Source organism: Pelmatolapia mariae, linkage group LG12 (genome assembly GCF_036321145.2).
Source record: "Pelmatolapia mariae isolate MD_Pm_ZW linkage group LG12, Pm_UMD_F_2, whole genome shotgun sequence".
Taxonomy (NCBI): domain Eukaryota; kingdom Metazoa; phylum Chordata; class Actinopteri; order Cichliformes; family Cichlidae; genus Pelmatolapia; species Pelmatolapia mariae.
The window spans coordinates 2,481,003-2,494,013 of NC_086237.1; the positions used below are offsets into that span (position 1 = coordinate 2,481,003).

Sequence of the window (13,011 nt, forward strand, 5' to 3'; positions counted from 1 at the left end):
TATTAGAGAACTGTTTGAACATCCACTCGAGCAGCCTGAACCTCGTCTGCCACAGTATTTGTCATCTTAATGCTTTCATGATATTTGCTGAATAGTACATTTCTCCAAGAATGAAGGACCTCTAATAAACATATTCTTCCAAGTAACATAACCTCTTAAAGGTGGGGAAGCTTGGTAATCTGAGGACAAAGATTATTATCATAACATTGATTAATACTGAATCAATCAAGCTGGCTCACTATTGTATACACAAATACTTTTTTAAAGGCTCCGTTTGTGTTTATCATAGCTATACTGTTTGCTTTATCTATGACAAATGTACTAATTATGGCTTTTAATCATTTTTACACAAAAAGAAACTGAAGCTACATCCAGTGAGCTGTTTTCATCATCACTTTGGGCTTTTAGTATCAGCCTCAAGGCTTCAGCAGTCGTGGGAAAAGTCAGAATAAAATTAAAATATAAAAAAAAGATAAATACTATATTTATTCATATAAATGACTCTGCCTGGTCACTTCTAATTAAACTGGTGAAAAATAAACCAAAAATCAACCACAATATCAATCAATGATGACACTTCAACAAATACAATTTCTTGGAAAATGAAATTTATATATAAAAACAATCTCCATGACACACACAGAAGGCTAACGAGGATTCTCATACATGAAATTAGATACAATACTTTTCAAAATGATCCTTTACAAGTCTGCGAGAGCGCTGTAAATATTAAAATGGCCAGAAAGTCCATCCTCTGTCAGTCGGTTGGTTGGTTCTAGGGTCAGCTCCTCATAGTTCTCCCTCTTGCTTTCTTGTCTTCTCCATCACTATGCTGCAGCTCTAATTTGAACATATCAGTATTTTTTTTATTAAATTCTATAATTCCCTGCTTTTTCCTGCCTACAGGCCCTGACCGAGCCCCAACACACATTCACAATTAGCCGAATTCTTATCATTTATCTCTCCTATTTTGGCTTCCTTACTTTTATTAGAAATCCCACAAGTAAGACACTCTACCCTCCTGCTCCCATGAGCAATCTGACCCCCAATACAACCTCCTAACCTTAATCTTTCTGCTGCATTAATAAACTTCCCAATAAAGTGTTCTTCTCTGAGTTCTGCGTCTGGTTTTTGGTCGGTAATGTTCCTGTTTCTGCTCCAAAGAACCTCTCCTGGTCTCTGAATGTATTATCTGCATTAACTGAGTGGATATGTTGTCATTCTGCGTGTGCTGTAAATCCACTGGCTTCAGTTTTAAACACAGCATTAACAGCGTGCAGAGCAGAGAGGGTTTAGCTTGTATCTGACCCGTTTATTCTAAATAAAAACTAAACTCCGTCTGGATTCATGGTGTGAAACTAAGCGCAACACTTGATCTTAGATGTAAAGCATAAAATAAATATTTTATGGCTTAAGCAACAATAAATAATCTGTTACATGACATATCAAGCAGCAGTAATACTCGCTGTACCACTCAGGGTACTCTTTGTAATGGCTTGCCTTCTCCTTCCTGGAACTACAATTTCATCTTTATTGTAAACCTATCACGGGTTTCAGCTTCGAGCTCTAATAAATAATATTCTACAGCTCTAATCTACACTCACATTAGGAAAAGTATGTAAAGATGCTACATAATGGATCACGTCAGCTCTGTTGAAATGTCAGTGTTCAGCTGAGGGGAAATCTTTTTAATCCACCTGTAAGAAACACAGAAAGCAACCCGACAATCTTACACTGCTGTAGAGCACAACAGCTGTCCCACCCCCTCCCGACCATCCAATAAACTATCAACCCTTTACATCATAAACCTTTTTTTTTTTTTTTTTTTACAGCATCATGGCCAAATGTATGTGGACACCCAAACCCAGTACCCCTAACAACAGCCTCTGCTCTTCTCGTTTTGTAGTTGTGTCATCAAACTGGATGGATATTTGCACACACGAGATCCATCACTAACACAGCTCCTCTGCACAGCGCTGGCAGTAGCTTTTCTATTCGTCTGCAAAATGCCACTAAATTGGTAAAACGAGTAATTTTCAGCATTTAAAGAAGATCTGTTGGGCTGATATCCAAATGCATTTTAAGTCTTGAGCTCTAGAGTTGCTGTGCAAGGTTCACAGATCAAATTAACTAATATTTCATTAAGATAAAGGTAAATAAACTGTTTTAGCTCCCTTTAAGTAAAAAAAAAAAGTGTTTAAGAGCTTTTGGCTCACAGGGTTTTAGGCAACTTTAGCCACATTAAACAGAAAATAAGGACAAGTCCTTCTTAATGAAAAACCTAAAAATGAGAAAAGAAACACACAAAGTAAAAAAAAGAAAGAAAAGAAAGTCTATCCTTGTTTGAGTTTCAGCATGTCAGCTGATCTGAAAGAAAGAAAATGCAGATGCTGAAATGAAAGTTTCTGAATTAAAAAAATATCGTAATCATGTCATTTGATTCTCCTTAGTGGGATTGGGTTAAAAATGCAGTGCAGACTGTTTCCATGGTTAAAATGGCCAAAAGCCCCTTTAAAAACTGCCCAGTGACAAAAAGAGGCATCGAGTCTGTCCACATACTTTTGGCCGTAGTTCGGTTCTTAATTCTGAATAGCTAACACGGATAAGGTCACAGACGAGGTGACGTGTGCGTGATTATACAGTATGATTCACCTTACAGTATTCTGTTACAATGACACCGTAAAAGAATAGATAATCTGGGAAAAATAGTCTATGGGATATGTGAAAACTGCAGATCTGCACTCGGAATTCAAGATCAGAAGGAATAAAAAAGCTAAAACTTTTCACTTGCTATTCTAATGAAGGGCACAGATGGTAAACTACAGAGAAATGCTGCCGCCGTGATCTGGATGAAGCCACTTAGTCCCTTTTCCGTGTCTGACCCCGGAGTCTTTGGGAGTTACCGGCTGGCTGACTGACACGTGCGCTTCCAAACATCACTGCGTAGCCCTTCACCATTCTCAATGGTCTGCCCATATTTGGTCTTTAAAAGTCAGTATTCATGTGTAAAAAAATATAAAATCAACTCACAGACAACAAAGTCCAGCTGGAAGTCGGAATAATTCCAGTTTAAATGTTTTAACATTTGCTTTTTGGTATGGAATGGAGAAAAAAAGTGGGGGGGACGTGTAGTGCCTGGGAATCAAAGATGTTTGGAGTACAGCTGCTGTTACCTGATTGTGCTTTTCACAGAGGATTCATGATATAAACACTCGCTAGGAATCTCAACTGGCCTGAGTGGAGGCTCAATGGCATCAACCAGGATGGATGATGAGGATGAAGGTTGAGGAAAGACGCCTGGAGAGCAGTCTGAAGAAAAGGGAAACATCTGAGAGACTGGGTGAGTGTATTGCACATCAAGTATAGCCGTCTTTTGCGACTGCTTCAGTTGATGTTTCAGGACATTTTCAGGGCAGCTGTGCAGAAAGGATTGAAATGCTGAGGAGACAGGGCCGTCAAACCCTCGACCTTGAACCTTCTGCACGCAGGAACTGCACTAAAGCAGCTTCTCGTATAACTTCAAAAGACGACTGCGCGTACCTGCCGCACAACCAAAATCCCCAAAGTCCAGAACCCGAAAAAATGAGAAGAGGAGGAAAAAATAGAGGAGAAACTTTCAGCCAGCCTCTCTTCGTTTGGGCTCCAACAGCAGCTGATGGTGATCCTGGAGGAGTTTGCTGCTAGCCCAGCTGTATTTGTCCAGAGTACGTCGTCAGGAGGAGCATGATGGAGAAGCCCGTCAGCAGGCCGGCGTTCTGGATGCCAAAGGTGAGGAGGAAGCTGCTGCCGCCTGCATCCTCTTCCTCACGACTCACCTCGTTCATCTCTGGAAACTGTGACACATAAAACAGAGTGTCACTTTGTAAGGGTCTAACGTGTAACCAAGAACAGTTCGACCTTATTCAGCTCAGTCACACCAACTACTACTCCATTATCTTACCCCTCATTCAACAGTCCAACACATAAAATATTTACAAGAACACTCCCCCTTTCCTAACCAGCTGTTCAAACCTTCTGTTTGTAATAAACAGCCAATCAGAAGAAAGCTGGCTTAGAGTGGGAGGAGCAAAAACAGCTTGCTTCAGAGAGAGGGTAAGCTGGGAGGCAACCAAGGCTAAGATGAGAAAGAATCATTCAGGATTATTTTTTTTATTTATGGGTCCAAGAATAAAAAATGTGAATCTGAAAATGAGCAGAAGACTCCGCCTCAGGTTAGCTGTTAGCTTAATCGCACGTTTCAATATAAATATATTAACACAACCTAATGTGAAGGATGTAACATAAAAACTGCAAAAACAAACTGACTAGCAATCAGTGTACAGACTGTGTAGTACAAATACTTTGATCTATTTCATTGGCTACCTTTTAAGTTTATTACATAGTTTAAAAACTGTGCATTATGTTTCTTTCTTTGAAATATGACTCTTGGACATCCTGTACTGTGTCTGAGAGTGAGATTTTAAAAAAGACTTACTTTTACTGCTACAAATAAATTCTATACTTCTGATTGGATTTTTACTTGTTTATTATTTTTATTTCTCAGCATAACCAACTAAACAGCAACACGAGAACATATTTAAAAAGCCCACTACCTCAAGAGACCCATCTGTGTTGATTTAATCTCATAATTCACAAATCACTGACCATGTCTGCCAGAGCGATGTAGAGGAACATTCCTCCTGCCAGGGCGAAGATCCAGTTGGGAGAGAAGCTGTTACCGGCCAGGATGCCAAAGCCCATGCCCAGGTAGCAGCAGCAGGCCGACAGGAAGTTAAAGAAGAGAGCCTGCTGTATGCTCATGCCGGCGTTCAGCAGGATCACAAAGTCTCCTGGTAGCAGGAAAGTAGTTTGTTTTGGGACAGCAAACAAAACACATCCATTAAATTCATTAAGAAATGTTCTCAGGAGATCTTATACTAAAAGGGCCAAAAGGAAAGTAGCTAGGGTTACGCTTGCAGCCTGATTATCTCGGCATTAGGGACACCCGCCGCTCAGAGTCCGCCCTGACTCACCCAGCTCATGGGGGAACTCCTCGCACAGGATCGCCACCGAGGTGCTGATGCCCTGGAAAACAGAGGCGGTGAACGAGGCCCCGATGGCCAAGCCGTCAATAAAGTTGTGCAGGCCATCGCTCAGTGTGATCATCCAGGCCAGCGTGCCGATATCAGAGTAGGTCGTCCCCTTCAGCCAATAGCAGCCACCACCACTGGTGCCTGACCGTCCACCACTGTCTGGACTCTGAGAGTCCTGGAAGGAGCAGAGGGAGTGAAATCGGTGGTTCCCACCTTGTAAGTTAAATTTGTTTAGATCTGATTATTTCAACAAGAGTGATTTTGTTGTTTTTAGGTGTGAACCTCCAGTCATAAACTGACACTGTCCACATATACAAACGTTAATTCCTATTTTCATTTTCTGCGTTCCTCTTCTTTTAAAAGTCTAGCAGACAAGCTCCTCTTTGAGCTGTTACATCCATACCTGTGGTGTCTGTGCAGGGCTGAGCATGAGCTCGCCCTCCCCTGCGTCCACTTTGCCCAGAGCCAGGCTGCTGGCTTCTCCGTTCTGCTGCAGCTTCTCCTTCTCCCCCTCCTCCAAATCCCTGTCAGGGGTTGAGTAATGATCTGCACCGGGGTAGTGGCTGTGGCCGTGGCTCTGAGAGACACGCAGAAAAAAAAACTCAGCACATTCTGATAGATTTATTGTGAGCAGCATCTTCCTGACAGGTGAAATAACCTCAAAATCTGGTTAAGAGGACGTGCAGATAAGAGATCTGACTTAAAAGTTGAAGATGCTCCTTTTTGCTTTTGTCATATTTGCTGGGACTGAACAGCTGAAAAGGCCGACCATGTGATTTTAACCATTTTCTCCTTCAGTGACTCAGTGAGGTCGAGTTCTGTGAACTAAACTGTCTGCAAACCCAACGAGGAATGAAATCTGCTCAAAAGTGTGCAACAAAGTCGCGAGTAAACCACAGCACAAAGTCAGTTTCACTCAAGGACACGACACCAGTTCCCAGATCTGGAGCTCTTTTAGCACGTAAAATTGTTAGCAGTTAACTAGGTTGGACTGAAAAAGAGCAACCACAAGGTGGAGCAACGGGCCCACAATCACACCCCACAGTTTCTTTTTTTGCCTTGACATTTATAATTTTAGATTTAAAATAGAGGAAAATCTACAAAACGAGTGCTGTATCTGTGCAACGATGAGTTATTATTTTTAAAACTGAAACCGTTAAAGCAACCACTCTGAGGCTTTTCGTGTTTAAGGAATTTAATTTGTAAGAGCCGATGACAGGACACCCAGCTGTATCTTTTTATAATGGAGAACTTTGAAATACAAACACATGCTACATACCATCTATCAAATCACACCACAGTACTGACTTAAATATTCAGTGTCTATAGCTTATATAGGTATGCATATACAGGAAACAAGCTTAGCGTATTTGAGTTTATGGTGTTAATCTTTCAAATATTTTACTGTTTTCACAAAACAATGTGTAAAAGAACAAGATGGTGAAAGCGGTCACAGGCAGCTCAACATATTTAATAACTAATATTTAATTAGCAGTGACATCTGAGTGACTGAAGCTGTTAATTTATATAATTTCACCTGATAAACTAACCAGCTCACTGTTTAAACACCCATGTGTGTCTAACATAAGTTCTTCTCCTCACTGCTGGATAAAACTTTTCTGCCGCAGCTGTTCCCACTTCCGAGGTGCGCAGGGAGGAGAGGATAAAGTTCCAGGTGGTGTGAACTACGACCTCTCCGTGAGCTTCTACAGCGATTCAAATATTTTATTTACCTTTTCGGAGAACCCTTTATCAGGCATCTTCTAACACATGAGCTTATCTAAGGTAATAAATGATTTATTCCAAATATTTTCATTTATTTTTTAAAATGTCTTTTTAAGTGGATCTTTCTGAGCAGTTGCACTTCTCCAGTTTACAGACCACATATTTCACCCTCAAGGTTTTCTATTGGTCGCTCCCCTTTGTCAGCACCAATGACTGGGAATATGTCACATGACCAAATGTCCATCACACTCTATGTGGTGCCTCATTGGCTGCTACGTATGTGGAGTTAAATGATTGGCTCTTTTTCTTTTCTTTAAATGTCTCTATCAATCTCGTTTACCACGATGAAGGCAAAAACATGAATGTCTGATCAGACCACACAAGATACATAAAGTGCTGCTGGACTTTTGATCTCTTCAGAAAAAAAAAATGTAAAAAATCCTCTTTTGAGTGATTAAATTATTCTTCAAAGTCATGAAAAACAAGAATGTTCAGTTCACCTCACCTTCCCATTTATGTCTAAAGGTCACGAGAACATTTTCAGGTGTCTCATTTTTCACTTTAGTACAGTATGTACAGAGAGTACAGTGCATAATGTACACTGCATTAGCAGCGCCTCTGGCTTCAACTCCAGACAGTGACTTTGCAAACCTCTGTGTCAGTCAACAGGTTGGGATCAAACACGCGATTTTAAAAACTGCCTGCAGCGTTGAATCATCACTTTCCCAGTTTTTTCTCTCAGTTACTGAGACAACAACACCCTGTCCAACTAGTTTAACCTGCTGCTGCTGCTAACAATAAAATTTGAATTGTGTGGCATGATCATGTCACAGCAAAGACGAATCAGAAACATTAGATGCTAGCCTGAGAAAACACATGAAGGAGTAATCAGGGATAAACTATTCCCCACTCAGCAGTAACATGACGAGAAGACACTTCAAGGCTTGCCAGGTGTCTGAACAGCTTTAAAATTCGGTTACAGTGACACAAATAGTGAACAGAGCAAAGCCACCTTATCGGTGGCTCTGGGAGAATCCACAGTCCAGGCTTTTGCAACACACCGTGAACCACATTTGAAAATAATTACTCTTACTCAACATTTGCACGTACTTTCTTGTAATCTTGGTGACTGGTTTGAACACGCTTTGTGGCTTCAGCAGGTGGAGAGATAACAGCCTATCTAACAGCCACTATCTAACAATAAAACACAATGAAGTCAATTTGTATCACTCTTGGTATACACTCACCCCGTTTTTTTGCTTTAGGAGCACTTTGAGAACTTTTTCAGTGAAGAAGAAGAGGTAAAAGCCTCCGAACACCACGGCAGACTTGGACACGTAGAAATCAACCATTGGGTCAAATCCAAAGGCCTAGCATGCAGGAAGAAGATGATGTTAACACGTGCAGCAATGTGTTACAACAAAGAATGCTTTCATGAAGGGCAGTGGTTCAGGATCCATGGCCTCAGATCAGGATCCGTGGCCCCGAATCAGGATCTGAGGCCCTGAATCACTGTCCTTTGTTTTTCTTGCAAAAATCTTATTAATTTAGTTGAATTTAAGTGAGGACCAACTTACAGCTGATTGATGTGTGCAAGACAATTTAGACTATTAATGTCATTTCCAATCAAAAAACTGGGGATTTTCCTTAATGCTTGTGCTGTCTATGACAACTATAAACTTTAAAGCAGATTATTCTGTTGTTCAGTGGTACATACAATAAAAACTCATCCTACTCACTGTGAAACTGTGATTTACCTCACATTAAGTGAAAAGAGAAAAAAACAACTAGTGCACATAAATACATGTGCACAAGGTGTTGAACAATGACAGTTTTTATCATTTTGTCCTTGTACATCACCACAGTGGATTTTAAATTCATCAAAATGTGATTTAAATGCAGAGTTTCAGCTTTAATTCAAGCATTAACTGTTTAGGAATTACAGTTGTTTTTATATGTAGTCGCATAAAACTACAACATTTTAAATGTAAGGACTATAAAATGAAAACTGCCTTACTGGGTTGAGATCAGGTGACTGATTCGTCCACTGAAGAAAATCTAATATATAAATTATTTTTTTGCCTTGAGAAACTCTTGGGAGACTTTTGGAGAAACCTTTTAGTAATATGAGCAGAGAGTACAGCCCAGCACACGGTACAGAACTGAGGCAAAACTCTAGTGACCCAGTTCCACTGGCAGCCACACATGCCCGTGCTTGTTGGGCATGTATGGCTCCACCATGCTTGACATATAATTTGCTACGCTTCTCCAAACTTTTCTCTTCCCATTTCGGCTTCATTGGTCCAAAGAATTTCATTCCAGAGCTCTTCAGATTCTTTCAGATATTTTCTGGCAATTGTAATCTGGCCCTCCTGCTCGTGAGTGTAACCAGAGGTTTGCACCTTGCTGGAAACCTTTTGTATGCAGACCCTGACAATGATGCACCTGCCTCCTTGAGAGTGTTCTTGACTTGGGTGGATGTTATGTAGTCGTTTTTGTAAACCATGGAAATAATTCTGTGATCATCTGTTTCACTTGTCTTCTGTGGTATTTCAGGCCTTTTGCTGTTGCTGAGCTGGTGAGTCCAAGCTTACTTTAAGAATACAGCAGAGTGTTGATCTGACACTCCTAAATGTCTAAACAGTTAATACAGTACATTTGTTAAACCCCTTAAATTAAACCTGAACCTCTGCACTTAAGTCTTTTCTTGAATGTTTGACTTGAAACACTGTGGGGGTGGGCAGAGATGAAATTTAAAAAACAAACATGGACCTAACTGTATTTCCAAATGCTTATATATTCACTGTTCTTTCCAGAAGCTACACAGCAGCCCTGCTATAAATGCACTGCAGCGAACTGAGCCTCAGCAGCACCAACACTACCTCTGGGATGAGCTGAAACAGGGCGTTGGAGTAGAGAGTGCCAATGGCCAGGGCTATGAAGTAGAGCAGCAGTCGCTTGTAAAAGGTTTTCTTCATGAAGGGCACGACGCACGCCCCGACCAGCGAGCACAGAGAGATCAGAGTCACGCTTAGGATCCCATAGCCCCAAACTGATTAACAGAGGAGAAAGAAGGGGGAAGAAGAGAAAGAGGTAATCAGTTTGGAAATAATCTTGTGGGATTAATGACCAGTGTGTTAATCGACGTCATGAGTTTTAAAAAGGGAGGGAAGACCAAGCAGTTAACTCCCTGGAAAGGAACAATTAAATGAAATCATCCTGAGAAAAAAAGAGACATTAAAGGATTTTCAGAAACAGCGAGCCGATAATCCGCTGAAAACAGCTGAAGTGAGACCACCTTTTACTTGTATTTGAAGATAATCACTGGTTCCCCATTTCCACTGATAAAAAAAAAAGACATTATAATTTACGCCAATCTTGAGCATTCACACACCCACATTCTCGTTTTCATATCTTAGTGAGGACATCTAATTGACATAATGCTTTCCCTAGCTGCTTACTCTTACCCTAACCATCAGAAATGAATGCCTAACCCTAACCCTCAGCCTAAACCTAACCATAACCTAACCCTGACACTAAAACAACATTTTGAGCCTCAAAACTGCCTTCAAACTTGTGGGTTTTTGTCCCCACGAGTATAGCGGCATGCCAATTTTCTGTCCTCACAAAGATGTCTACACATGGTCCACACGGTTGTTATGATCTACTCAGGTGTGTCTGTACCACTGTCATAGCCTCAGGCTAAACACTGCAGAGACAAAAGGGGGCAAATGAACTTTAAATAGCCCACTAGTAGCAGAAGGAGCAGTGCTAACAAGGGGTCACATTTCAGTTTGAAGGACACTTTAAGGGTGCAGTGCTCCATTTCCCAGGGCTCTGTTACACACAGTGAAACACATGACACCCCCCTCCCGCCCCCACCCCCAAAACAGTGACTAAAACCATGTTTCAGGTCTGTACAGCTTTTCTAGCATCAGAACAGAAATTCTCTCCTCAATTAAACAACAGAGGTGGCCTAGATCTCAGTACCAGGAGAGCTGCAGACACAGGTACACACACACACACACACACACACACACACACACAGCCAGATGACAGGGGCTGCAATGAGATCAGAGCAAATTCCACAGTGCCCGAGAAAGCCACAGAAAGGAAACAAAGTCAGGAACAGGAAAGAGTTCTGAACACAGAAGAGACAATGGCGAGCTCGGCCAAAGTGCCGTAATTTTGTAAACAGCCACGGGTCAGACGGTTTCCAAGTTTCCTACCAAACCCCTCACAATCAGCTGCTTTTTGGTATTTTTAACGAAGCCATGAAAAGCATTACAGTTTTATAAGCATTTGCTGAGTTACACCAGTTCATTATGAGAGGGTCAGGTGGAAAGTACCGATTGATTTTTGATGGCAATGCCATGAAGTGAGGAGAGCGTAATCTTTGTATCAGTGTATGAAAGTCAAAGGTCTGCATGTATGCATGCATGTATGTCCCGATGTCAAACCTCTGGCAGCAGCTGCAGGATGGCAGTGGAGAACAGCGTGCCAATGGCAAGCGCGATGAAATAGGTGAGTGCATATTTCCCAAAGCGCGACTTCATCACGGGCACGAGGAAGACTCCGGTCAGGGCGGAGACATTGATGATTGTCACACTCAAGAAAGAAAAACCCCAAACTGGAGTTGGAGTAACAGGAAGGTACAAAGTTAAAACAAAGCGCTGTGAATAATGTGCAGTCATCCATCTATAAATGCAGTTTAAGCTGTGGATATAAGATAACGTCAGCCACCTCATATTCAATCATACAGGTCAAGCATAAAAACAACAACATTTTGACACTGTCAGCAGCCAATGAAAAACATCATGTGGGCTCCGGCGGTTGGATGTGAGAAAACTGTTGTGTGAGTGTCTTAAGTCTGCAAGATCAGCAGCTACTTTGAAGTTCATGCCAACGGCAGTGGATTTTCCATCACTGCAGAGGTGACAAAGTAAATTCTCATTATTCCAACAAATCCATACGAAAGCATCAGCCTATTTGCTGTCAGTTCAAATCTGGTATCATACAGTCATATGAAAGAAAAAACACCATCTTTCAGTTTTAAGGTTTAAGTATACATATAATAAAAATCATCTGATCCTTAGAAGGTCTTCCAATCAACCAGCTCGATACAGCCAGACACTTTGGCAGTTTGCTGGTTTGGAGCGTTCAGGTGGGCGTTAAAAAACATCAGCAGCAATCTTAAAGAACAACGCGTGCAAACATCAGTGAGGTGAAGCAACGCTGTAAAGAAAAGTGGCCAAAAGTCCTGTGAGAGAGTGATGAAACCATTACTTCAAGGTATTGCTGTTTAAAGGTGCTTCTCCAAGCTACCGTATCATCGGGTGTAGTTAGATTTACCACCCGCTGCTTTTGGATTTGGCTTTGTTTTTGTCAGATAAAAATATGACAGTATAATATGAGATTGTACTGAAATTTGGAACTCGTAAGGACCAGATGATTTTTTATATTATGTCCTGATACGCAAAACCAAGAGAGCTGAAAGCAGATGCATTTTATTTTTCATATGACTGTATGCAGCTGCAGTTTACTGATTTTTAAATACTCAAAAAAAAAAAAAAAATCAATGCTCAAACTCATGTTGATAGATTTTCTCATCAGGAGAAAAACTGGCTGCACAGCTAAATCAGCTAGAAGCATGCACCAGCATGCACCTGTAAAAAGAATAAAAGGAAGTAGCCATTGGCTAGATTTTCCATATGCTGCAAAACAAATTTTTGGGAAAGCAACGAGTTTGATGCTGCGAGACAACTTCTCAACTTCTTGCTGAGGAAGAAACAAGTAAACAGATGAGCAACAATGGTGATAAAGGAAGACGAGTACAGCTGAGGAAAAAAGATATTTAATGTTAAAAAAAAAATGCACAAAGAGGAGGAAAAACATGAGATTGTATCAGATCAGAAATGGTAAAAACTGGACATCAGCATCCCGGGTCATGTTACTAAACTGGATACGAAAAAAAGGATAATCAGATCATATTTCAAAAAGTATTTCCTCAAAGAAAATCTGCTGCATGCAGATCAGAAGCTGTGACAGCAGTTTCCCAATAACAGCATCCAGCTCAGCTATGAACCATGGGAACTTTATCCTAGAGCTGGGCGATAGAACGATAACGATATGTAATCGATATGAAATAACTTTTTCTCGATAGAAAAATTAAACTATTGCGATAGGCCTCATCTCTCTTGTCCTCTTAAAAAAA

At 40.9% G+C, this 13,011-nt stretch overlaps 1 protein-coding gene across 2 annotated transcripts in view; it reads right to left on the reverse strand.

Moving 5' to 3' along the window:
- Positions 1-627: 627 nt before the first annotated feature.
- slc39a14 (solute carrier family 39 member 14) overlaps positions 628-13,011 on the reverse strand; it is a 29,346-nt gene continuing 16,962 nt past the window's right edge. For both annotated transcript variants that reach the window (XM_063489556.1, XM_063489555.1), the window contains 6 exons: positions 9,680-9,849; positions 8,045-8,167; positions 5,476-5,649; positions 5,013-5,247; positions 4,645-4,829; positions 628-3,833 (listed from right to left, as the gene is read on the reverse strand). In XM_063489556.1, the coding sequence (XP_063345626.1) occupies positions 3,681-3,833; positions 4,645-4,829; positions 5,013-5,247; positions 5,476-5,649; positions 8,045-8,167; positions 9,680-9,849 (1,040 nt within the window). In that variant the 3' untranslated portion in view covers positions 628-3,680. The remainder of the gene's footprint in view (positions 3,834-4,644; positions 4,830-5,012; positions 5,248-5,475; positions 5,650-8,044; positions 8,168-9,679; positions 9,850-13,011) is intronic.